This window comes from Chaetomium tenue (genome assembly GCF_020726465.1).
Source record: "Chaetomium tenue strain MPI-SDFR-AT-0079 chromosome Unknown F5144scaffold_3, whole genome shotgun sequence".
NCBI lineage: Eukaryota > Fungi > Ascomycota > Sordariomycetes > Sordariales > Chaetomiaceae > Chaetomium > Chaetomium tenue.
This window is the reverse complement of record NW_027117331.1, coordinates 4,611,099-4,634,658: the sequence shown is the minus strand read 5'-3', so window position 1 is coordinate 4,634,658 and position 23,560 is coordinate 4,611,099. Positions and strand designations below refer to the sequence as shown.

Below are 23,560 nucleotides of genomic sequence, written 5' to 3'. Positions count from 1 at the left end.
AGGAGGACCGCCCCCAACCTCACGTGGCGGCTTGCGCACCCGAACTCCGAACACCGTTCACCGCAACGGCATTCATCTCCGCTCCCACCAGGCCCCAAATCCGCCGTGCCGCCCTTGATGCGACCCGCAGGCAGGTCTCTGGCGGGGCCAAGTCGGCTGTGAAACGCCTCATGGCACACGCACACTTACAAAGTACACTTGGGTTGATGTGACAGGGGTGCATGAGGCGGCGGGGTCGCGGATGCGCAGCAGCTAAGATCGGGTTGCACAAGCGGATCGGACGCCGTGCATGGCTACGCTACATGAACCTTCTTGGGATGCAGATGGTGTTGTGGGTATGTGTGTATGCATGTGATAGGGACGTGGATGGCGGCGGGGCATGTTGCATGTTCGTTCATGTCGGGTTGTTGCTGAAACAGACGGGTGGGTTCGTGCTGAGGGGCGGGGAGGGGACATGTAGATGGCTGCTTGTAAGTCGCCGAACGGGAAACATACATACACAGTAATCCGCCTTCCCAGGTGCCTTGCACCTCAATGCGATAGATACCCATCATGGTGCATGACAGACATGTCTCGGGAGCTGGCTGAGCAACCCAGGCCGCAGGTCGGGCTCGCCATCCAAGCTACAAGAAGTGGCAGACGCAGTCCAGGTAATTTTGTACCGCAGCCACACATGTCAGGCCTAGTCCGGCTCGCGGCGTTGGCTGCGGCATCTTCGCGGGTATTCTCTCGCTTGACGCATGGAGGTCAACTAAAGTTGGCGCGGTGCCATTGGTTCCCCCGTCACATCGTGGTTCCCAGGAGGATGGTAGAAGCGCCGTGCTAGGCCTCGGCCACCAATCCGACCAGTGTTGGGGGCCGTAAAACTGCCTGTTGGTTCGAGTAAGCGCTTCGACGTGCATGTCGACGACTCAATTTGTCCAGCCGTGCACGAGCTGCCATTGTCGGTCTGCGACCCGATCGGCCGCCTACAATGAGTTTCCCTGAAGGGGTGCATCGGTGAGAAAGCTGCAGCGTCAGCAAAAGAGCTGGGAAAGCTCCGAAATTCCAGGGTAGCTGCCCGAAAAGATAAACTCTCTAAGACGTCCACTTTGAGTCTTCCATTGTGATCCGGATTTGGTGCGACTTGGATGTCTCGGCGTTTTGCAACACATTCGGTGCATCACAATCCCCTTGTCTTAGAACCCTAACATGGCGATATGGGGGCGGCCAACTGGCCACCAGGCTACGCCTCCGGTCCGAAGAGAGGAAAAGACGGGTGATGCTCGGAGGGAATACCTGTGGAACACGCCGGATGGGGACAAACCCGATTTCGCCGAGACTTACACGCACGGCGACGAGGTGGTCTTCTCCTGGAATGCCCTCAACAACAGCATCTACGATTTGTGGCTCACAAGTTGGAAGCCCGGCCCCGACCCGGTGGCAGTGTGCCTGGCAAGTAAGTCCGCAAGCAAACGCAAACCGAGGTACCATCTCATCACGGCCAGGGCCGCTAACATTACCAATAAGGGTCAGTCAACCTTGCCCACGATGGCAACCTCAAGCTCGTGACATCCGATCCCCCAACGGCGCAGTTCGCCAACGAGACGAAATATGTGCTCCGCTTCAAGCCCCCGACAGGCCGAGGAGAGTTTGTGGCATCGGACCCCGACCTATCCAGCCCAGGCTTTTTGCTCGTCGAGCCGGCGTTTCATCAACAAGATGTCCCCAGCACCACATCGCCTGCCATGCCCACAATATCCCGAGTGACCCCGGCAAGGGAAACAGCCACCACAATGGCAGACTCGGGATCGGAGGAGCCATTCTCGAATATATCCCCCGCGGCGGCGGCCGGGTTGACAATCGGGTTAATACTGATGGTGGCGTTGTTGGTGGCGGGGGAGGTCTGGTATCTAATGTGGCGCCGGAAACGGCGGCGCGGGGGCGGAGACGACGGGACAACGCCGGCGTCAAGCCGGTGGAGGATGAAGCGGTTCGGGAAGGGCGACCGGGGCGTGTTCGTCCGCGTGGGCAAGGCCGAGATGGTCATCGATGACTCGATTTGGATGTCACCGGAGTTGCCGGGAGACTCGACCTGGGGCGAGAGGCTGGTGCATGAATTACAGGGGTCGCGGTTAGGGAGGGGGAATCCTCTTAGTCGGCCTTTGACGATTAATAGTTCGGTGGTGGAGCTCGACGTTGGGCGGGAGGTCGTGATGCAGCGAGGGAATGTCATTGGGGGATAAGTCATCCATTACCTATGATGCGTTCAAGGAACTCTTATCTATGACACCCAAGATGTCATCACGTCAGTGTACCTAATCAGTCAGGTCCCAGTAACGAAGAAGTGTTGCTGCGTTGCACAGCGACGACGGCGACAACAAGGCCCGCAGAATTAACTTCTGCAAACGGATAGGGACAGGGTACTGGCATGGATGTTTTCGTAACGCTCTGACCTTGTTCGGTCTGGCCGACATGGCTGCCTTGAGCCGAGAACAAAGTGTTGTTTGGAGTTGGAGGAACTTGCGTCACAAGACCGAAATTGCAGGGCGGGCTCACTGGTTGACAGGCCATTGTCTCAGAGGGGTGTTTGGTCTGTTTGGGTTGGGTTAGCAGAAAGCCTCGTTCCTCACACTACAAATTGTTAGTGTATGGAATAAACTCCCTAGCTGACCTAACTCGCCTCAGCGCGCTCGCCAGGGCTTCGTGACGTGCCCCACCTGCCCGCACTGCAGCTTACCACTCAATGTGGTGTGGGAGCTTTGCTGCCGTCATCATGGTTCCCCAGCCTTCCACCGATTGTTCTTCTTTTGCCTTGCCTTCAAGTTCATTCTCTGCTCTGTCAGCAAAACAATAAGATCAGGGCCCATCGGCGCTAGTTTTCGTCGATCCTGCTTCTTCTTCCGTAACATTCTTTAACCAGATATTTTTTCCTCTTTCTTCTTCCGAAGCTTCGAACTCTGCCCGAGGGGTCGCCCTAACTACCCATTTTCCGCGACAGCGTGTTGAAGTGTTTCGTCATTCAGGCGTGCTTTCTCCTGCGTGCGACTCTGCAGCTGCCTTCCCGAGACCCACAGATTGCCGTTTGTATCAAAGTCCATGAGAAAGACGCCCATATCCACCCAACACCGATCAGATATCGATTCCAGACTTCCGCCCTGAAATCCGAGCAAATCCGCGATCCGCCTCGACCGAACCCCGCAGCGAACGTCAATCACGATGCGGCGCCCGTCGCTGGACCTGACCGATCCCGCCCGCAACATCGAAGAGTCTACCGGGCAGCCGGCTGCGGATATGACCATGGCGAATGCAGACCGCGCGCTCTCGCCGCCTGCGGAGGAGATGGAATTGGTCGACGGGGAGGTTGAGGATACGAGGGTGTACACGCCGCCACCGCATATTGCAGCAAGACTGTTTTACCGGCCGTTGAACCAGACCCGGCGCAAAGACAGCGCCGCCTCGTCGCGCCGGAACAGCATATCCTCTGCCCACTCGCGATCCTCGCATGGGCACGGCCTCAATGGAGGCCCCCAGAGCAAATACATTGCCCAGCATCTCCGTCGGGCCTCGATCCTGGAAGACCGCAAGGCGCGGCTCGCTGACCGTGCTGCGCACGCCGAAAAGGTGCGCCTTCGAGCGGCACTCGCCAAGGCCGCACCCAGGGACTCCAGTGCTAGCGAGGAGCGGGCGCTTGCCGCCGCCCAGGCGCGGGAGCGCAACCTCGCCGAGATCACCGCCGCGTGTGCGGAGGAGGTCAGGCGGGCGAAGGCAGTCGCTGAGAGCATGAAGGAGAAGCGCGAACAGGAGATTCGCAAGATGAAGCTCCAGATGGAGGAGCGCCTTGCCGAGGCGGAAAGGAGGAGGGAAGAGCTGCGCAGCCGAAACGCCGCCAAGGTGAAGGGAAGAGAACGCGGCCACAGCCTCGGGACCCGCAAGGCCCCCTCGCCGGATGTGATGTTGCCCGAAGTCCAAGAGGAGAAGGAATGCGAGCCAACTCCCTTGACCGAAGAAGCCGCTGCTTCTAGGATACAGTCATATTGGAAAGCCGGCAAGAGGAAACAGTCCGTGGCCGAGTTTTCGGCTCTGGGTTTGTCGCTGGATGCGGTTCGAGAAACATCGTTTGACGAGGTGACTTTGTTGCTCTCGCAGGAGAACGTGCTGGCATTGACCGCACGTATCCTTCGCATTTGTGGACTCGACGAGGGCGAGCCTGGGTCGGTGGAGGAGATGGCTGCGGTGCGGTCCTTCCTGAGTGCCTTTCTCATACTCGGCCATCCGTCGCAAGTGCTCAGCAACAAGGAAGAAACGGAAATTCCGGACGAGACTGGGCCAGGCCAAGCCCACCCAATGCCGAAAGACAACCTCGCAAATCCTCAATCGCAAGAACTGGTAGGCAAGGCGCGAGACCTGCTCGTCTTGTTCGAGAACATCCTCGGCCGATTGACAGCCTTTAACAACTACACCCCGCCACCAGCGCTACTCGGGGAATTTCCCGAAGTTTATGCTACCTTCTACAACGCCTTGATCGCATGGAAAGCTCGCGACTCGAGTTCGCTCGTCGGCTTGATGGTCATGCAGTTCGTTGAGCTGGATGCCATCTGGGAGTCCGTGAAAGACACCACGGACGGCTCGGTGGACCAGGTGTACAAGGAAAGTATCCGTAACAATCAGCTCTTGCTGCTTGTAAGGATCAAGAAGCTAGCTGGTGCATCCAAGGGAAAGAAGCTCGTCGCGGACGCCGTAAAGGCTGCCCGTAAGACGCGGGTCAAGAAGCCGGTGGGGGACACCAAGCCGCGTGTGGCGGATCCCTCTGTCACAGAGACGGCCATGGGGGTTCTCGGCGTCGAGGATAACCACGAGACACAAACACAGACCCCAACGCCGCCGGCAACGCCATCAAAGAAACCGGAGCCCTTCCGCGTCAGCGTCGTGGTTCCCAACGCCAAGAGCTTGTTACCCGAGAACCGCATTGTGGTCCATGAGCTGGCCATCAACAAGGAGTTCCGCACCGAACCCCACGAGTACCACAAACAACAGGAACATTTGCTTGCACCCCTCTTTCGCGAGATGCGCGCCACGATGGAGACCCACAACCAAGAAGCCCATTTTTACCTGTTGTTGAAAGTCGCCGACCTGACCCGGGAGAAACTACAACGACTTGTCAAGCCCGGCAACTCGATGCATACCTTTATCGGCGAGCTGCTTGATACCGACATTGCACAACGCCAGTTCAGCATGGGAAGCTTCTCGTACGAGAAGTTCTTCCAGGCGATGGGGACGTTGCTCCCGAAGCTCTGTGCTCCTGTCAGGGACGACGAGGTCAAGGCACTCGTGGAGGACAAGTTGAACCAGGGCAGCTACGTGGACCGCCTCGAGGCCCTCAATGGCTTCATTGATGTCATGCTCAGCGATTACGCCAATTACCTACTACAACTTGCGGCGCCCCGCCTCATTGAACAGGCCCCGACGTACGAGGCCAAGACCTTCGCCGACGACCTTGAAGCCGGCAAGCACGACCTCTCCGTCGCCACCAAAGCGTGGCGCGCTGCGCGGCAGAAGGGCCTGGCGGAGACGGCGCGGCGCGATCCCGAAGGCATCAACCACCCCGCCTCACGGCTCACCGCCAACCGCATCTACGCCCAGCTCCTCGTCGACCTCTTCACCCAAGTCGCCCCCGTCTCACAGGACGAAACCCCCGAGATGCTCCTCCTCGACCACAAACGCATCCTCGAAGCCGGCCAGCTCACGCGGCGCATCATCACCGCCGGCGCCATTCTCCTCCAATGCAAGAACCTCCTCAAGCGCGACGTGCGCGCCCCCTGGCGCACCGAGGCCCAGCGCATCCTCGCCGTCCTCGAGAAGCCCGACCTCGCCCCCGACGCCGCCGCCGACGGCGTCATGGCCGCCCTCGAGACCGGCCGCTCCATGCCCGCCGCCACCAAACACCACCTGCGCGCGCTCGTCAACAAGTTCCTCGCTGCCAGCGCTGAGGCCGCTACTCCCTCGCAGCAGCGTGACCCGGCTGGGCCCAGGGAGCCGGTGCTGCGGCTGCTGTTGGGCAGGTTGCGGGGGCATGTCCTAGCGAGGCTGGCGGCGGCGTCGGCGAGCGAGAAGGTGAGGGCCACGAGTACTGCGGGCGAGAAGTTGGCGGGGCTGGGGCTGGCGGAGTTTGTGGATAAGGTGAGGGATATGGTTGATATGATGGGAAGGGTGTCGGTGGTGGATCGCGATGCGCATGGGTTGTGGTGGGATCGGGTTGCGGAGCAGGTGGAGGCGGAGGGTGCTGCTGCGCAGTGAGGTGGTGGGTGCTGGGGTGTTGTGAGGTCGGTGGTGCGGGACTGGCTCGAAGGTCGGGTGGGATGGGATGGGACGGGACGGAATGGCGTGCATCTTCTGGGGCAACGGTATCGATCATTGGGGGATTTTGATGGGCTACATTGATGGCAGGGTGAAGCGTGATTCGGGTCTTGGTCTTGCATTGTTTCATCGCCTCGACGGTTTCTTGCCCCTGGCATAAGCTTGTTTTTTTCCTTTTCTCTCTATGGCGTTGGTGGGTTGGGGGAGGACGGGCTCCAGTTTCCATTATTTTGTTTGCTCGCGCATTCGGTTGCTTCGATAGCCTAGTCCCGCATCCACGTACATAGGGCGCTCTGTTGAACAGCAGGTTCCAGCGTCTTTTTTCATCGAGAACATGTAACTTTGTCAACTTCAGCATTCATTTCTTGGTTCTCCCTTTCGTGGATTCGGTCTCGGTAGCCCAGAAAGCACAATCACAGGCAGCGCTGAAGATACTTGGCGCTCCAGCCCCCTTTTCCAGGCTTTGCGATCCCTTACCTGTACTTCCTCGCCGCCGTTCGGTCGCGGCAGTATTCAATCTGGGTGAGCTGGACAACGTCGAAATGAACACGCTCGTGGCCCGTATCGATAAGATCATGATCGTTTTTACCTGGCCCAACCAACCCCGAGCTCGTCATGGAGGTTCGACAACCGCACCGCCATAAAACGAGCCAGGGGCACACCTAACAACGGGTACGCGCGCTGCTGCCGAGATCCATAATTACCCGCGTGTGGCTGGCGTCAGGGCTCGAGCTCTACGGCCTCTAGAGCACGTCGTGCGGCAGCTTGTAAGCCGGAGAAGTGTTCGGCTCCGGCATCCCGGTTGACAGCAAACAAGCCGCTTGGTATGACTCAGAACTGTTCGGACGCTACCGACGAAACTAAAATCGGCGGGTGCCAGCTAGTCGTTGTTATGAAGGGTAGCGTGCAGCACCGGGAGAAGGCGAGTGATGATATTTGGCAAAGGGGTAAGCAGAAGGGGGGGAAGGTGGTGGCTAGTCAAGTTGGCGGGCATAGGTAGGTATGATTGTGAAGCACGTCTGTGGCACTGGCTTAGAGCAGCTTCGGCTAGAAATGTATGCGGCTACGGAAGTGACGGGCGGGTTGCACTTGTACTGGGAGTTGGATCAAACATGGAAGGTAGTAGACATCTGAGCCGGGGGGCGGTCGTTGAGCGGCAGGGCTGAGGCTGTGTATGCTCTGCCGCACGGAATAGATTGACGGACCCAACGCGGGACAAGTTGGGTACGGTGCTTGATTGGTTGTAACACAGAGATTCATGGGGCCTGAGATCAGGCTACGAAGTTGGGTACCCCGAGCATCTGCAAGGTACCACATGTATTCGCATCAACGGCCCCCAAATCCCAGGGGGTCTATTTGCGGGTAATCCAACGGGATCGCGAGTCCCACCCCTGCAATATTCAACGTTACAAAGTCCCAATAGGGGGAGTTTAAGCCTGCTGCTATTTTTCTCCGCTCGCTCAGACAGCTTGCTTGTTTCCATCCTCGATCCTCATGCCCCGTCAAACCACGTTCAACATCAGGTTGGACTTGGGAAATGGTGCCGTCCCTTTCCAAGCTCCGCTTTACTCTTGGTCAATGGGACAGGGCCGCGAATATAGCCTCGCAGTCAACAATACCCATAAAGTCGAACCCCCCACTACTCAGACACCAGGCTGATTTCCACTCACCTGCCATTTCCCCAACGCCAAGTCACCTAGTTCCGCCCAAGAACGAAGACAATGGAATACGGCTTTCCCAATCGACCAGAGCAAGTGGCCCTGACCATGCCGACGCGATAAACTCGGCGCCGGCTTCGCAATGGCGGCCTCTCTATTTACGCCGGCGAGCCCTCATCGGATTTGCAATTGCCTTCAGTGCCTTGGTTCTCGCCATTGAGGTTTTATTTTCCATGGCCCAGAAGTACCAGGGCCTTGGGCCGGCAACTCACCACCTCCGCTACCTTTGGACATACGGTCCGACGGCTGCCTTGACAGTGCTCGCGGCTTTGTGGGCTCGCGTCGCGGTCCAGGCAAAGATCACTGCCCCTTGGCTGAGGTTACGACAGAGCAAGAAGCCCGCGCAAACCAAGGAGGCCATCGTGTTAGACTATTTCGAGATGTGGCTTCATCAAGTGCTGCTTACGGCATGCAAACACCAAGACTGGCTCGTACTGTTGTCCACCGTTACGGAACTCGCTCTCGTCGCAGCCATGGCATTGTCGACCTCGCTCATCATCCCTTCTCCCATTCAGGTCACACGACCAATCCCAGTGATGCTCGAAAGCACGTTTGGAACCAACACCCCTTTGCTCCCGGAAAGTGCCGCGGATACCTTGATGACCATGACGGCTTTTGTCAACAACACAATGCCAAAGCCCCCTGGTACCTCGGCTCAGTTCGCATACCAGAGATTCAGCTATGACAATACCATCGACACACAGGCCGAAATATCTGCTCTCGTGGGCGGCATTTCTGTCGGCATTCGGTGCCAGAGTGCGGAGCTTGACTCGTGGTACTTCGTCAGTAACGTGGATAGCCGTAAGATAGACATGGCCATTCGGACGCCAGAGTGCAAGCTCAGCTATACCCAATACGGGATGAACTCGTCGAGTACTATAACGCGCACGGTCGGCCGCTACTGGGCTAGTTATTGCAACGAAGACCGCAGCCGCCCAGAGAACCTCCGCATCGGAGTTGCTGTCGTCGAGATGGAGGAGGATTACTATCCGTCGAATACCACACGCATCTTCGGTCTTGACCATCCCAAAATTGACCAGACCATGAAGCGCTCGGTGCAAATCATGTGTTCCCCGACATATGGCACGGCCGACCTAATCGCCCACTCTCGGGCCGGTGAGTCCACCCCATGCTTTACCAGCGGCCGCGTGGCATCGATGTCCTGCTCCGGAATGACAAACATATCAGCCAGCTTGCCGATAATAGCCCCTTCCACCAACCCAGCAGCCTCGTCGAGACCACGCGCAGCAGCCAGACGCTCTCTCAACCCGCCCAAGCCAGACCCCCCTTTCCTCCCCGCGGCGGAGTCCCGCGCATCATCGCCATCCTCATCCCTCAGCGCAGCGAACCTCCTCTCGCGCGCCCACCCAGGCCCACCACTCTTGTTGCCCGTCTTCAGCACACTCCCCGCCAGCCCGACCACGACCTGCGCAGTCTTGACGCCACCACCCTCACCACCACCGCGCACCGGCCGACGCACAGCATAGTCAATCAGCCGCAGCATATCCACCTCCGACAACGGCTTATGCCCGGCATTCACCAACCTCTCGGCCACGGACTTATCCGAATCCGCCACATACCCAACGCCATCCACCATGCCCAAATCAATCGCCACGCCCGGCAACCCAGCCGCCGCCCTCCTCCGCGCAACCGCATCCTGGAACGACCCCCCCGCCGCATAATTCGCCTGCGACGCCGACCCCAACACCCCCACCGCCGACGACAGCAGCACCAAAAAGTCGAGCGCATCCTCTCCGGGGAACAACTCCAACACATTCCTCGTCGCCTGCACCTTCGGCCCCAGCGCCGCCCGCCACTGCGCCCCCGTCATGCGCTCCAGGATCGAATCATCCAGCACCATGCCCCCATGAATCACCCCGCGCACGGGGGGCATGGTGGTTGCGCACTCGGCGAGGGTGTTGCGCAGCGCGGCCAGGTCGCTCGCGTCGCAGTTGTGGGTGGTCCCAGGAGTATATTGCAACTAACTGGTGACGACTCTACGAGTACACTAAGCTTGAAGAAGAAAAGGAAAGATGAGAGAGTCTGGCAGCTCGTGGGGCTGCTTTATGATCGCGAGCGCGATGGCCCGAGCGCATTGCTAGAATGTTCGGTGCGCTGTGGGGCAACTGGGAATAGCTTCATCCAGGGGTTCGGTGGACCGTGCTTGTACGTGAGCTGGCCGAGGGTTACCGAGGCCCACCTCGGGCACAGCCCGTTACAGCCGGGTCAGTCGAAAGCGTTACATTGTTGGGTGATGCACAGCCGGGAAAGTTGCGCAACGTCGTCGTCAGCATTGCGGATCTGATGGCGGCCATGGACTACGATTACACTGGGACCTCGTTCATAAATTTGTGCAGCGGAATCACCCATCTCCCAGAGTACTGTGGCACAGAGTCTACGCTCGATCTTGATCAACGCATGCTGCTGGCGCTCCTTCTCTACGGCCCGACCCCGACGCCGAGCCCGTCTTACCTGGCCGATGAAGACCTGCTCCAGAAGCTCACGGCCGCATTTTTTCGAAAGTATGTCATCCAACTGATCAACGGCGGTTTGACGGTACCCACCTCCGAGACCATCAGCGGCACACTCACCGGGACCGAGGATCAACTAACGGTCCGTCCCTTGGCGGCACATTGCATGGCGGCTGCTTTTGCCTTGTCGATGGTCCTGGCTGCCGTCCTGGCCGCCATCACACCACGAGGGGGAATCCTCCCGCGAGCGCCAAATACGATCGCTGGCATGGCCACGGATTTAGCAACAACCCGGCACGACTGGGAACGCTGGACTTCTGCGGCAGCAATAAAATCAAGAATGGAACGTGAAACCAGAATCGGAATCGAGGGCGCCCTTGATCAGGAGAGCCGCTTGATAGTGCCATGGTTGTGGCGGCCGCACCCGTTACGGACCCGTCACGCAGGGCCGGCCCTACCTGTTAGCAGCCATGCTCGTAACCCATCGTCCAAAATACCCATCATAATCCATCCCTTTACACGGTACGCGGTCACTATCGCGGTCGTTACACTCATAATTGTGCTCGAGGCCGTACAACAGAGGGCTCGGGCGCGTGACGGTGTGGAAGGAATCGCCGAGATCACTGCTGGCGACACCTTTTTCAACTACCTGTGGTCGTACGGCCCTGCCATTGCAGTGCTACTGCTTAGCAGCTATCAGACATCTCTCGACTTCACCATGCGGTCCCGGCAGCCCCTCAAGTCTATGTGCGGACAGCGAGGAGCATCGCATTCGTCCAGTGTCTGTTTAAATATGATCGACAGGTTGCCTCCGGCTACGCTCATTACCGAGATAAGGACGGGAAGTGTGGTTGCTCTGAGCGCGACGGCGGCTAGCATACTGGCGTCCTTCCTCGCGGTATTCTCGGCGTCGCTATATAGCATCAAGACGATTGAGTTGTCGTTACCCAACCGGGTCCAGCTACTCGACTCCTTCGCGCCTTATCTCGGCCGAGAGTACGAGGTCAGTGAATGGGGCCTGGTAGCTGCGCCGCTGATTCTGACAAAGAACATGTCATATCCGGCCTTTACATACGAGAATTTGGTTTTTCCCACTCTCGGACTCGAACATCCATTTGCTGGAAACCAAACCGGGGATGCAGGGCTGCCACATGCACTCGATGCTCCGTTCAATGTCGCAGCTCAGATACCTGGCGTGCAATCCCGACTAAACTGCAGATTTTACGACTCGTCAGAGATGATATCCGGCCTGAGACCCGAAAGCCCCCGTTGGATGGTGGAAATCCCGGGAGCAACGGTCATCCACGATTATGAGTTCAACAAGGGCCAGACCTGTACCATTTCAGTCTTCTCTTCGAACAATTCTGACTTCGCGCTTGGGGTCAGCGGGGTCAGCATAGAAGAGTCCCAAGACGGGGATCCGCGCGGGGACGGGAGACCCTGGATGGATAATTGTGCGACCGACTATCTTTATGTCTGGGGCACGGCTTCGCCCACGGCTAATGGCTCATCCCTTGCCGTGTACGGCTGCAACGAGACCATCGAGGCAGTCGAGGTAGCCGTGAACCTGCTCGGGCCAGACTTACGAATCGACCCGTCCAACCGGCCGCGGATCGTCGACGGCACCCAGGCAGCAATCACCGCGCTGCGGCCAAACAAAACCTTCAGCCTCGCAGGATTGAATTGGCGCGAGTCGTCAGAAGACACCTACCTTCACATTCTCGGTTCTCAAACCATGTTGGCGTCCGACCTCGTCAAGGTAGACGAATTCTTCCGCCTCCTGACCACCCCCGGCTCGCCCGCCTCCCTCCCCCTCTCCTCCCTAACCAACCTCACCCAGAAACACCGCGTAGCCGAGGCCATCCACCGCCAGCACGGCATCATCCGCGCGCAGTCCCTCAACGCAGACTATCGGCGCCCGCGCAACATACCAGGGACCATCAAGCTCGGCGGCAACTTGACCAACAACGTCAACGACCCCAACTATGACTTCGTCCTCGCCACTGTTACCGACCCGCTGGGCCGCACGCGCCTGATGCAGGACCCGACGTCGACGCGCGTCTTGCAGGCGCTACTGGCCGCCATCTTGCTGCTCTCTGCTGCCGGTTGGGTGGGCGGGACGGGGGCCGGGACTTGGAGCAGACGAATTGGACGGCTTGCTTCTGGTTTTGGTTTTGGTTGTGGTTCTGTGGCCCCTGTAGGCGACGGGCACGCGGCGGCGGCGGCTGGGGAGCGTGTCGTGTGGGGGCTGAGCTTGACGTGCATTGCGGATGTCATGGCGTTGTTGGTGGGGAGTGAGGTCTTTGATGTCTTGCCGGATGCGTCGGGGCGGGGAGGTCAAGGAGGAGGAGACATAGTTGAGGCGTTGCGGGGGCTAAGGTTCAAGCTGGGATGGGTGAATGTTGAGCATGAAAGGGGGGGTTGGGGAGAGCCGTTGGAGATGGATGCCGGGGCGGATAGGGCGGGAAAGGTGGATAAAAAGGATGGAGGGACTATTGTTGTTGAAACGAAGGTTCGGGAGAGTGAAAACAAGGCGGGCGGTGATCGGGTGTTTACTATCGTTGTTACAACGGAAGGAGAGGACAAAAAGTACGGGGACGTAAAAGCATGAGGCGTGTAGGGTATCATGTGTACCTCATGTACTTTATGATCCTTATGATAGGGGATTCGATGGATGAAAAGATGTATAGATCTCATGGGGACTGTGTGACGAATCCCCCCGGGTCCGGTCTTGAAGGGTTCGGCCCGGTTGGACCCGGAAAGCCCTGCGCTCCCGTGTCGTTCACGGAGGGCGGGGTGGCGGGGTCCTCTGTTGTTTAACCTGTCGTGCCTTTGGGAGATTTTGCATTTTCAGCGGATAACGCCGGGCCTCGTTGCGTCCACACAGGCGATGCAATTTGGTTGCCCCACTATTCTTCAGCCCAGATCCACCCAAAGCACGAGGGCAGTGGGTCCCAAACTCGACTTCCACAACATGCCGGGACCTCCTTCCCCATCTTTTCGTTGTCCTTACGAAATTTCCTATCCCGAAATGGAAGCTGGGTCTTATGGTTTTGGATTGCAGATGCCTGTTTGAGCGTTGAAGTTTTTTTTCGTTACGCTGCTTTCCCCATCCCACTTCTGGCGGGTTCACCCCCCTTGCCCCCCCCAAACCCGCGATTGTTCGGACGGCTTCTCACAGAGTCCTTCCCTGTCCCGCCGCTGCCGTCATTGGGGGTTGAGGTGCAGGTTGAAGTGGAGCCGGGTTCGGACAGAGCCCGACCCCAAACCAAGAGCTTCCCATGAGTTCCCTGCGTCTTCTTGCCAGAGCAAGGTTTTTAGTTCCGTCGCCGTCTCTCAACTACGTACCTCGGTCAAGCCGCCTCTCAGTGCTTGCTACAGTTGCTCACTCGCATATTCCTCGTCTGAGACCCTTGTCCTCGCTCTCGCTATCTTCGAAGCCCCCACCAAGAAGTCGCAAACTACCCCTCCGCCCCGCGTTCGCCTCTGCCCCCGCACCACTCATCATCTGCTCCCGACGGTACTGCTCCCACGCATCGTTCAGACACAGACTCGCAAACATGACGGACCGAGATATCCTCCCGGATACATTTAAGCCGGCTCACTATGACCTCGTGATTAAGGATCTCGACTTCAAGAACTGGTCCTACAAGGGCAGCGTCAGGTAGGTCATCACAACGGCTGTTCCCGGTTGGATATCTGTTGTTCTAACCATTTCAGGATCGATGGCGAGCTGGTCAAGCCGGCAAAGGATATCGTGCTAAACACTCTGGAGCTCAAGCTGCTCAACTCCAAGATTGTCGTTACCCAGGGCAAGAGTGAACAGTCATGGGAGTCGACCATTTTTGCCGAGGATACCAAGACGCAGCGGTCCACCATCACCTTCCCCGAGGAGATTCCCGTGTCCGCCAATGTCTCGTTGACCATCGACTTCACCGGCGAGCTCAACCATGACATGGCTGGCTTCTACCGCAGCCAGTACAAGCCTGCTGCCCCGGCCGCCCCGAGCGTGCCCCGTGATGACGAGTTCCACTACATGCTAAGCACCCAGTTCGAGGCATGCGATGCACGCCGTGCGTTCCCCTGCTTCGACGAACCGAACCTCAAGGCAACCTTTGACTTGGCCCTCGAGATCCCGGAGGACCAGGTGGCCCTGTCCAACATGCCCTTGATGGAAACGAAGCCGGTGGACGGAGGCAAGAAGGTCGTCTCTTTCGAGCGCAGTCCGGTCATGAGCACTTACCTCCTTGCGTGGGCCGTTGGAGACTTTGAGTATGTTGAGGCCTTCACGGACCGCGAGTACAACGGCAAGAAGTTGCCCGTTCGTGTCTACACCACGCGCGGGCTGAAGGAGCAGGGCCGGTGGGCGCTGGAACATGCCCCCAAGATCATCGACTACTTCTCGGAGCAGTTTGAGATTGACTACCCTCTCCCCAAGAGCGACATCCTCGCCGTCCACGAGTTCACCCACGGTGCCATGGAGAACTGGGGTCTGGTCACATACCGGATGACGGCTATTCTGTTTGATGAGAAGCTTTCGGAAGCCAGGTTCCGCAACAGGATTGCTTACGTCGTTGCCCACGAACTTGCCCACCAGTGGTTTGGTAACCTCGTCACCATGGACTGGTGGGACGAGCTCTGGCTCAACGAAGGTTTCGCCACCTGGGCCGGTTGGCTGGCGACCGATCACCTGCACCCTGACTGGGAGGTCTGGCCGCAGTTCATCAACGAGGGCATGGACCAGGCCTTCTCGCTAGACAGCGTTCGGTCGTCTCACCCCATCCAAGTCGAGGTTCGCGATGCGCTCGACGTCAACCAGATCTTTGACAAGATTAGCTACCTAAAGGGCTGCTCCATGATCCGCATGTTGGCCTCCAACCTCGGCAACAAGACGTTCCTGAAAGGCATCGCCATTTACCTGAAAAAGAATGCCTATGGCAATGCCAAGACGGAGGTCTTGTGGGACTCGCTCAGCGAGGCGTCTGGTGTTGACGTCAACAGCATGATGAAGCCCTGGATCGAGAAGATTGGCTTTCCCGTTCTCAACATCACCGAGGGCAAGCAGCAGATTTCCGTCAAGCAGTCTCGCTTCCTCTCCACTGGCGACGTCAAGCCTGAGGACGACCAAACCACCTGGTGGGTACCGCTAGCCGTCAAAGGCAAGGTTGGCTCCGAGGGCATCGAGCCCCTCACGCTCACGACGAAGGAGGCGACTTTCGACGGCATCAGCGAGGAGTTCTACCAGTTAAACTCTAATGCCACCGGCTTTTACCGAGTCAACTACCCCGAGTCCCGTCTCAAGCTCCTTGGCACCCAACTGGATTACCTCACAACCGAGGACAAGATCTTCATCACAGGCTCCGCCGCCGACCTTGCATTCTCTGGTTACGCCACAACCGGTGCCCTTCTCTCCTTCATCCAAGGCCTCAAGGGCGAGACTCACTACCGTGTCCTCAGCCAAGCTTTGGACTCTATTGGCACGCTCAAGTCCATCTTTGGTGATGATGAACAGATCAAGAATGGCTTGGCGAAGCTTACCCTTGAGTTAATCGACAAAGCGCTTAAGCAAGTCGGTTGGGAGAGCGCAAAGAATGAGGACTTCAACACCAGCTTGCTGCGTAAGCGGCTGCTCCTCACCGCGGTTGTCAACTCACACGAAGAGTACGTCCCTCACCTACGCCCCACCGTTGCTGCTCATGCTAACCCCTCACAGGGTCACCGCCGCCGCGTTCGAGCGCTGGTCCGCCTACCAATCCAACCCCTCCGCCTCCCCCATCCCTGCTGACTTGCGTGCCCCCATTTACCGCGCTGCCATCCTTAAGGACCCTTCTGCCACGGTCAAGGCTCTCAAGCATGAGTGGTTCACGACGCCCGCCATCGACGGCAAAGAGATCTGCCTTCAGGCCCTCGGACACACGGACGACGAGTCCATCATCAAGACGACCCTCCTCCCTTTCCTCTTCAACACCTCCCCGCCCGCCGCTGCCACCGACGTTATTCCGCCCGGCGACATGCACATTTTCGCAGGCGTGCTGTCCGCCAACCGCACCGGCCGGCCGTTGCTGTGGGCGTTCCTGCGGGACAACTGGGACCAATTCAACACCAAGCTGGGCGGAAACCCAATTCTGGTCGACCGCATGGTGAATGTCAGCCTGCCGAGGTTTACGGATACTGAGAGCCTGGCCGATATTGAGCGCTTCTTTGGCCCTGGCGGGGTCAGCACCAAGGGCTTCGACCGCACGCTGGAGCAGGTCAAGGACAAGATTCGTGGCCGGGCCGCCTACAAGTCGAGGGATACTGAGGGTGTGAGGGCCTGGCTTGTGGAGAATGGGTACGCGTAAGGAGATGGGGTTCGGAAAAGCTCAAGGGGCAAAACGAAGGTGCATGTTTGGGATTAGGATAGAGTACGGAAGACACGGTTCTCGAGTGGGATGGCTTGTGTATTGAGATGACTAAAGGAGTACATACATCCTGGCATATCGACCTGGCCATAGATCTTCACGGCGTGGGTCTCCACGTTTCCTCAATACACTAAAGTAGACTTCAATATTGGTCGACCTGGGACGTGCAACAATGGCAGAGTCTGGAGAAGCCGAAGAAACAAGAGGCAGACGCGCATTGGGCCACGGCTGCTCTGACGCGCAGCCAAAGCGCGTGGCTGCAGAAGCTTGTGTGACCACTGCACCAACGGACAATGGAGCCTCGATCCAATCACTCGACGTTGACCTCGTCTGCCTGATTATACCTAACATCCTGCACAGCTCATGGGACCGACAGAGCTTTTCCCACAATTGTTCCGCACAATTCATTCATGTCCCCTCAGAAAAAACATCCCACGCCTGACTACATCTCACCAGCCATGACTGGTCGAGATATCAATAGACCGGGCCAAACGATGCCCCGAGTCCCATGTCATTTCTATGCCCGTGGATTGTGCATGAAGGGCAGTAGTTGTCAATTCGCACACGAGGGCCAGGATGCGCCATCACCGGCCCAGCCAAGTTCGAATGGAAAGGTACGCTGCCAGTACTTTGCCGCTGGCTATTGCGCCAGAGGGGACTCCTGCTTCTACGCACACGAGGCGCCGCCAACGCCAACGACGTGGCGTAATCCTCTGCCTCCGCCTCTGCCCATGGTCCAGCCTCTGCCTATGGCTCAGCCTTTGCCTGTGGTTCAGCCTCCGCCCCAACCCCCTATCGATTCACGGGCTCTAGCCACTTGCAAGTTCTTTGCTATAGGTGCGTGCAGAAACGGCGCCGCCTGTCCGTTTGCGCACCCCGCGGCGGCCCCCGCGGCGGGTTCCAGCTGGAGACATAAGGACGAAAATAAAGGACAGGCCCTGCAAACAAATTTTGCGGGTTTGAGAATTGAACCCCAGACCCCCCTGACAGCGGAAGAAAGCGAGTTCAAGGTGTGCCACCCCCCTGTTCAAACGTTCAAATCCCTGACGCTGACCATTTTGTACAGGAGGAGGCTTCCCACGACGACTGGACTCGTGAGCTCGCGGGGACGTTGGCCCGCTTCGAGGACGGCGCGGCTGTGTCCAAGGTGTCTTGCCCGTCCGACTTTTCCGCTATCCGCCTCAGCAATCTCCCGGCGGCCAGCTCTCAAGAGTCTGTGGCAGCTGTGCTGCTGGGCGTGGCAGTGGTGGTTGAGACAGAGAATGTGCGGGTTATTTCGCACCCGGAGTCGGGCACCTGCAGTGCCGATGTCACTGTCGAGGACCCGGCGTTTGCGAAGACAGCATGCACCAAGCTGGGGGCTTTACCTGCCACTGGTTCACAGATCGAAGTTGTCCCCATCCCCGTTCCCACGCCACAAGGGTCGAGCCTGCACAGAGTCGACCGTAGGAGGCTTCACTGCTCTTGGCACCGGCCCACCCGTATTGTGTGGCTTAACTTTGGGTCTGAAAGCAAAGCACAAAAGGTTTACGAGAAGTTCAAGGCTGGGGTGTACAAGGTGCTTGACCGCGACGTGAAGGCAAATGCGCCCAGAGGAAGACAGGATCGAGGGAACCCCTTGGCTTGGACTGTCATGTTGACGGGCGTGCCCCGCACAGCCAAGGAGGAGAACATCTACCAAGCCATCCCGGGATTCAACCGTCCGAGCTGTGTCACGATGGGAAGGCCGAACTATGATGCCGACTTCGACTACGCTTGCACTAGTGTCAAATCAATGCTGACTCAGTTCGGTCCCTTGGAGTGGTGGGAGGTATCTACCAACGGCAAGGGTAAACGCATCAAAGCTCAAGCACGCTTCTTCGAGGAATCACACGCAAGAGAGGCGGCGGCTACCCTCGACGGCAAGCTGTTGGATTTCAGCGATACGACGAAACTGACGGTCCAGCTCATGACAACTGCCAAGTTCAAAATATCGACTCGGATATACGATGCGTTGAGCGACCGGATCAGCTCACAAAAGCCCACCTGGGAGGGTCAGTCCCTCCATTTCGTTGCCTATCCCCCTTATCGGGGATACCGTGTCTTGAAGCTCGAGGGCCAGAACAGTACGACGCTAGCACAAGCGAAAAAGGCCCTGGACCACATCGTTGAGGGGGAGGTGGCAACGAAGGATGGTAAAGATCTGTGGCACGCCAACCTCGAAAGGAATGGCGAGGAATACAAGAAGCTCAAGCAAGTGGAGGAGGATCATGGCGTCGTAATTGTGCGGGACAAGCGCAAATCGCAACTCAGGCTGTATGGTTCAGACGCACCCAACAGGCGGGCTACGAAAGCCCTCGAGCTCCTGCTCCAGAACGTCGTCTCTCACAGCCATGTCATTGAACTCGACTTGGCAGGATTCCAATGGGCCTGCAAAGGCGGGTTCAAGACACTGGTATCACAGCTGGGAGACGGCAAAGCGACCTTCGACATCGTGTCCACACAGAAACGTATTCTCATCACAGGCTCCAAGGCAGACCACGCCGCCGCCATGGCCATCGTCACGGCTCGACAAACCGGCCCCGTCACCAAACCCTCCGACACAGACACGACTTGCTCCGTCTGCTGGACAGATGCCGAAGAGCCCATCCGCACCTCCTGCAACCACCTCTACTGCAGCGACTGCTTCACCAACTTCTGCCATGCCCCCGCCTCCGGTACCACCACCACCGGCTTCCGCATCACCTGTGTCGGCAACCTCGGCCATTGCGGCAAGACCCTCCCCCTCCCCGAACTCCAAGACCTCCTCTCCTCGGCCACCTTCGAGGCCATCCTCGCCGCCTCCTTCACCGCCCACATCCGCCGCCACCCCACCGACTTCCGCTACTGCCCGACCGCCGACTGCGCCCAGATCTACCGCGCCGCCACCACCATCACCACCCCGTCCCCATCCTCCACCACCACCTCCTCCTCCAACAACAACACCCCCCCTGCCACCTTCACCTGCAGCAAATGCCTCGTCGCCACCTGCACCGCCTGCCACGCCACGCACCCCGCCAGCGTCACATGCGCCGAGCACAGGGATATCGTGTCGGGCGGGTATGCGGCGCTCGAGCGGGTGAAGAGGGCGCTGGGGGTGAAGGACTGTCCGAAGTGCAAGACGCCGATCGAGAAGGTGGATGGGTGTAACCATATGACGTGCGGGGGGTGTAAGACGCATATTTGTTGGGTGTGTATGGAGACGTTTGGGACGGGGGGGTTGTGTTATGAGCATTTGAATAGGAGGCATGGGGGGATTGGGGGGTTGGTGGAGAGGGAGGGGGGGGTGTGGAGGTGGGATTGATGAGGAGGGGGGGGAGGGGTTGATGGGGTACGAGGCTGGGATCGGGTTTGGGTGTTTGGCGGTGTTGTGTTAGGGGTGGTCGATTTGTGGCCGCTATCTCTGGGAGAGGGAACACAATCGATGATATGTTATCAAATCAGCAATCACATCAACGATACTACCTACCTACCTCCCCTGTGTACTTCGATCACGGCTTTTCAAAATGATAGTGACAATCCTTAATCCTCCCTTCCATGCTGTTGAGCTCAGCTAGTACCCTGTGCCGAGTGTTAGGAACGGCAAGATCCCCCCCCTCGCCGAACTCCAAGACCTCCTCTTCTCGGTTACCTTCGAAGCTATCCTCGTAACCTCGCTGCCATCCTCGCAACCTCGCCGCCATCCTCGCGACCTCGCCGCCTCCCTCACCGCCCACTTCCGCTACTGCCCGACCTTACCTCCCTATATACTTCGATCGCGGCTTTTCAAAATGATAGTAACAATCCTTAATCCTGCCTTCGATGGTGTTGAGCTCAGCCAGTACCCTGTGCCGAGTGTTAGCATGTTTCTTTATAGTGAAAAGAGCAGATATTGATCCTATTCATAGGTAGTTACTTACCAGTCTCGGAAAGGTGCGTTCGTGGCCTGGTATTGATGTCGGACGAATGTGATCCTTTCGTACAACCAGCCCCGTGCAAATTGGGACACTTGACTAAAGTAATGGGGATAAGACTCATCCCAATGGGCTACAAGGCCTTCGGCATCAGAGAATAGTTTGTCGCTTCGCCTCCAGCCCTCATGTAGGCTGGCACGAGTCATCTTGGGCTGCACGCCGCACCATGTAGCCGAATCCGGCGATAGACGGTGTGATCTTTCAGTCGAGTATGCATTGAGCTGACAGAGTTCCCGGATTGGAATTCCGCGCGTAAGTGCCCACCTACCTACCACTTATTACCGTCACTGATTCCCTGGGGGGTATACTAACCAGTCACCATAACCACCAGCGGCGCCTGCTTGGGCAAAATCTTGGCTTGTGTATCGGGAGGGATTGCGTTTTCAATGCTAAGATCTCCAATTCCGTGCACACTTTTATTTTTCGACAAGAGCCCTGAGCATCGATAGCTAATCTCGTCAATACATCACCACGTCTGGAGGTGGAGCGTAGTACGCGTCCCAATATTCGATCGCAGTCCCGATACAGTCGTAGAACTCTCCGTTGATCAAGTCGGGTTGTATCATCATCCAGCCGTCGTCCTCGCGCCCGGGATCTGGGTCGGAACCCCAATGCAGCTCCTCATCCTTGTAGTCCAGAGGCCAGTCAAAATCTAACTCCTCATCGCAGCGTATGAGCTGAACCCAGTCCGAGTCCAACCAGTCACCTTTGCCCTCCAACACGCTATTCAGCGAGTCCTCGTCCACCCGCAGAAAAAAGAGATAGCGCTGAGTCCATCTAGTTTCGACTGGGTCTCTCCGTGGATTCTCGGCATGCACTGCCGCGTTGCGCCAGTCGCGGAAACGGTGGCGGAGCTGCTGGCGCGATGCGCCATCCAGCGTAGCCGGGTCCGAGACAAATGTCCAATCCATGGCGTTCAGGACGGCGGGAGGCGCGTCGCTTTCTTCGGGATTCGACAGCATTTCCTGGTTATGCGCCTTGACGTAGCTCTTGAACCACTCCCACCCCGCGTCGTCCTTGTAAGTAGTGCGGTAGATGACCCAGCCCTATTTGTCTTCTTTGGCGGCTCGGAGTTCCCCGTGGATGTCGGCAAGATATTGCGACATGAAACGCGGTCGAGGGAGCGATGACGGCTGATACGCTCCGAGGGACGGTCCTCTGAGCTTGTCGAGAATGAGGGGGGGCTGGCCGTGGCGTTGCACGAGCTTGGGCCCAAGAGCGCTGGTAGGCGTCCGGAAGAGCCTGAGGGCTGACATTGCGTTGAGGGTGGATGGCAAGTACATGTAAATTTGGGTGAAAAAGGAACATGTTTGGTGGTGAACGGCAGCACAAGAAAAACTTGTTCTCGGAGACCAAGGGTACCGACGGCGGAAGATATACCTAAACGGGTAAGAAAAGAAGAACGTCATTGTGTCGTGTCGTGCAAACCCCTTGACGTCTTGGCGCGCGTGGGCTGCACACCACTCCTAATTTTTTGAGGTGCTAGAAAGGGGGTGTAGGAGAGGAAGAACTATCAAGACTTATACCGATCAACCTACTAGATGCGCGGGTAGCATGTGAAAACCTATCGAATATCGATCGATAGGGGTAGTCGCCAGGTCAGGAGCAGCCGCAACTGGCACAGTTCGACCTGACTAGCATGGATCCCAATGAAACTTGGATAAAGCGTGAGCCAGGTAAACGCACGCACGCATCAGCAGGGGAGACGTTAAAGCGGGCAAAGAATCATAACTACCTCCGCTCTGGCTACTCAGGCTTCGTGTCAAGATCAACCTTGCCCGCGTCGAGAAGCAGCCTAGCGATAGCCTCGTCACCGTTCCTAGAAGCCCAAAACAGCGGTGTTCGGCCGTCCTCATCCTTCACGTGGACGTCGACTTTACCCGTATCGAGCAACAGCTTGACGATCGCCTCGTCGCCGTTTATGGCAGCCCACCACAACGGCGTCTGGCCACAGCCGCTCTCCACGTTGACATTAGTGACCTTGCCTGTGCCAAGCAGCAGCCTAGCAATAGCCTCAAGGCCATTCTTAGCAGCCCAAAACAACGGCGTTCGGCCGCCGTTATCCCCCGTGTTGACATCAGCCTTGCCCGTCCCGAGTAATAACTTGACGACCGCCTTGTGGTCGTTTTTAGCGGCGTATGACAACGGCGTCAGACCATATTTATCCTTTGCGTTAATATTGGCCTTGCCCGTGCTGAGCAGCAGCTTGACGAGTGCCTCGCAACCATTCTCAGCGGCGTATGACAACAGCGTCTGGCCGTCCTCGTCATAGGCATCGATATCGATCTTGCCCGTGGAGAGAAGTTGATCAACAGCCTCGAAATAGCCGCCATCGGAAGCTGCCTGGAGAGCCAGAAATGTGGCTTCAACCGAGTAGTCACCTTCCAAAAGAACATCGAGCTTTTCGATATCACCTCGAGCTGCTGCACTCCACAAATCATGATGTCTTTCTGGCTCGGACGTTCCGCCGTGGGATTGGGACGCTGGACTTAGGGCCATGGCGGCTACTGAGATACATGTATGTGCATGTAGATGCGTTCGCTGTGGTGATTCGGGTATTGTCAACCTTTGTCAAGAGGCCGCCTGTCATCGACTAAACACTCTCGAGTTGAGGGCGTCCCGGGGCCCTTTATCCCCGGAGCGGGGCCGTGGCTGCGCCCGGT

At 57.8% G+C, this 23,560-nt stretch overlaps 8 protein-coding genes across 8 annotated transcripts; 6 read left to right on the top strand and 2 right to left on the bottom strand.

The window, feature by feature from the left end:
• The first annotated feature begins 1,009 nt into the window (after positions 1–1,009).
• On the top strand, positions 1,010–2,263 carry F5144DRAFT_210323 (uncharacterized protein). Its single transcript, XM_066783017.1, has 2 exons — positions 1,010–1,438; positions 1,516–2,263. Exons 1-2 carry the CDS (start codon positions 1,192–1,194, stop codon positions 2,223–2,225), a joined length of 957 nt encoding a protein of 318 aa, XP_066645561.1. The 5' UTR covers positions 1,010–1,191; the 3' UTR covers positions 2,226–2,263.
• A 473-nt stretch (positions 2,264–2,736) lies between these two features.
• On the top strand, positions 2,737–6,771 carry F5144DRAFT_210300 (T-complex protein 11-domain-containing protein). Its single transcript, XM_066783016.1, has one exon. It carries the CDS (start codon positions 3,199–3,201, stop codon positions 6,274–6,276), a length of 3,078 nt encoding a protein of 1,025 aa, XP_066645560.1. The 5' UTR covers positions 2,737–3,198; the 3' UTR covers positions 6,277–6,771.
• Positions 6,772–8,898: 2,127 nt separating this feature from the next.
• F5144DRAFT_629191 (KR domain-containing protein) lies at positions 8,899–10,180 on the bottom strand (the record flags this gene model as incomplete). The annotated part of the gene is made up of 2 exons (XM_066792369.1): positions 9,097–10,180; positions 8,899–8,952 (listed from the first exon to the last, which is right to left on the bottom strand). The coding sequence occupies exons 1-2, from the start codon at positions 9,946–9,948 to the stop codon at positions 8,899–8,901; spliced, it is 906 nt and encodes a 301-aa protein (XP_066645559.1). The 5' UTR covers positions 9,949–10,180.
• On the top strand, positions 10,015–13,347 carry F5144DRAFT_570097 (uncharacterized protein). The gene has a single exon (XM_066788743.1). It carries the CDS (start codon positions 10,359–10,361, stop codon positions 13,134–13,136), a length of 2,778 nt encoding a protein of 925 aa, XP_066645558.1. The 5' UTR covers positions 10,015–10,358; the 3' UTR covers positions 13,137–13,347.
• Positions 13,348–13,503: 156 nt separating this feature from the next.
• F5144DRAFT_629190 (peptidase family M1-domain-containing protein) lies at positions 13,504–17,072 on the top strand. The gene is made up of 3 exons (XM_066792368.1): positions 13,504–14,189; positions 14,246–16,186; positions 16,239–17,072. Exons 1-3 carry the CDS (start codon positions 13,807–13,809, stop codon positions 16,864–16,866), a joined length of 2,952 nt encoding a protein of 983 aa, XP_066645557.1. The 5' UTR covers positions 13,504–13,806; the 3' UTR covers positions 16,867–17,072.
• A 603-nt stretch (positions 17,073–17,675) lies between these two features.
• On the top strand, positions 17,676–20,248 carry F5144DRAFT_601941 (uncharacterized protein; the record flags this gene model as incomplete). The annotated part of the gene is made up of 2 exons (XM_066791177.1): positions 17,676–17,936; positions 17,993–20,248. The coding sequence occupies 2 exons, from the start codon at positions 17,676–17,678 to the stop codon at positions 20,246–20,248; spliced, it is 2,517 nt and encodes an 838-aa protein (XP_066645556.1).
• Positions 20,249–20,678: 430 nt separating this feature from the next.
• On the bottom strand, positions 20,679–22,153 carry F5144DRAFT_601940 (uncharacterized protein; the record flags this gene model as incomplete). The annotated part of the gene is made up of 3 exons (XM_066791176.1): positions 20,679–20,769; positions 21,363–21,943; positions 22,100–22,153. 3 exons carry the CDS (start codon positions 22,151–22,153, stop codon positions 20,679–20,681), a joined length of 726 nt encoding a protein of 241 aa, XP_066645555.1.
• A 45-nt stretch (positions 22,154–22,198) lies between these two features.
• F5144DRAFT_210136 (uncharacterized protein) lies at positions 22,199–23,472 on the top strand. The gene is made up of 2 exons (XM_066783015.1): positions 22,199–23,171; positions 23,312–23,472. Exon 1 carries the CDS (start codon positions 22,537–22,539, stop codon positions 23,167–23,169), a length of 633 nt encoding a protein of 210 aa, XP_066645554.1. The 5' UTR covers positions 22,199–22,536; the 3' UTR covers positions 23,170–23,171; positions 23,312–23,472.
• Positions 23,473–23,560: the final 88 nt, after the last annotated feature.

Coding starts and splice junctions, on each gene's coding strand:
- F5144DRAFT_210300 (XM_066783016.1), top strand. CDS start 3,199: ATGCGGCGCCCGTCGCTGGACCTGACCGATCCCGCCCGCAACATCGAA.
- F5144DRAFT_570097 (XM_066788743.1), top strand. CDS start 10,359: ATGGCGGCCATGGACTACGATTACACTGGGACCTCGTTCATAAATTTG.
- F5144DRAFT_210136 (XM_066783015.1), top strand. CDS start 22,537: ATGGATCCCAATGAAACTTGGATAAAGCGTGAGCCAGGTAAACGCACG.
- F5144DRAFT_629190 (XM_066792368.1), top strand. CDS start 13,807: ATGAGTTCCCTGCGTCTTCTTGCCAGAGCAAGGTTTTTAGTTCCGTCG. Junction 14,190..14,245: donor TCCTACAAGGGCAGCGTCAG/GTAGGTCATCAC, acceptor TAACCATTTCAG/GATCGATGGCGAGCTGGTCA. Junction 16,187..16,238: donor GTTGTCAACTCACACGAAGA/GTACGTCCCTCA, acceptor AACCCCTCACAG/GGTCACCGCCGCCGCGTTCG.
- F5144DRAFT_210323 (XM_066783017.1), top strand. CDS start 1,192: ATGGCGATATGGGGGCGGCCAACTGGCCACCAGGCTACGCCTCCGGTC. Junction 1,439..1,515: donor GGTGGCAGTGTGCCTGGCAA/GTAAGTCCGCAA, acceptor AATAAGGGTCAG/TCAACCTTGCCCACGATGGC.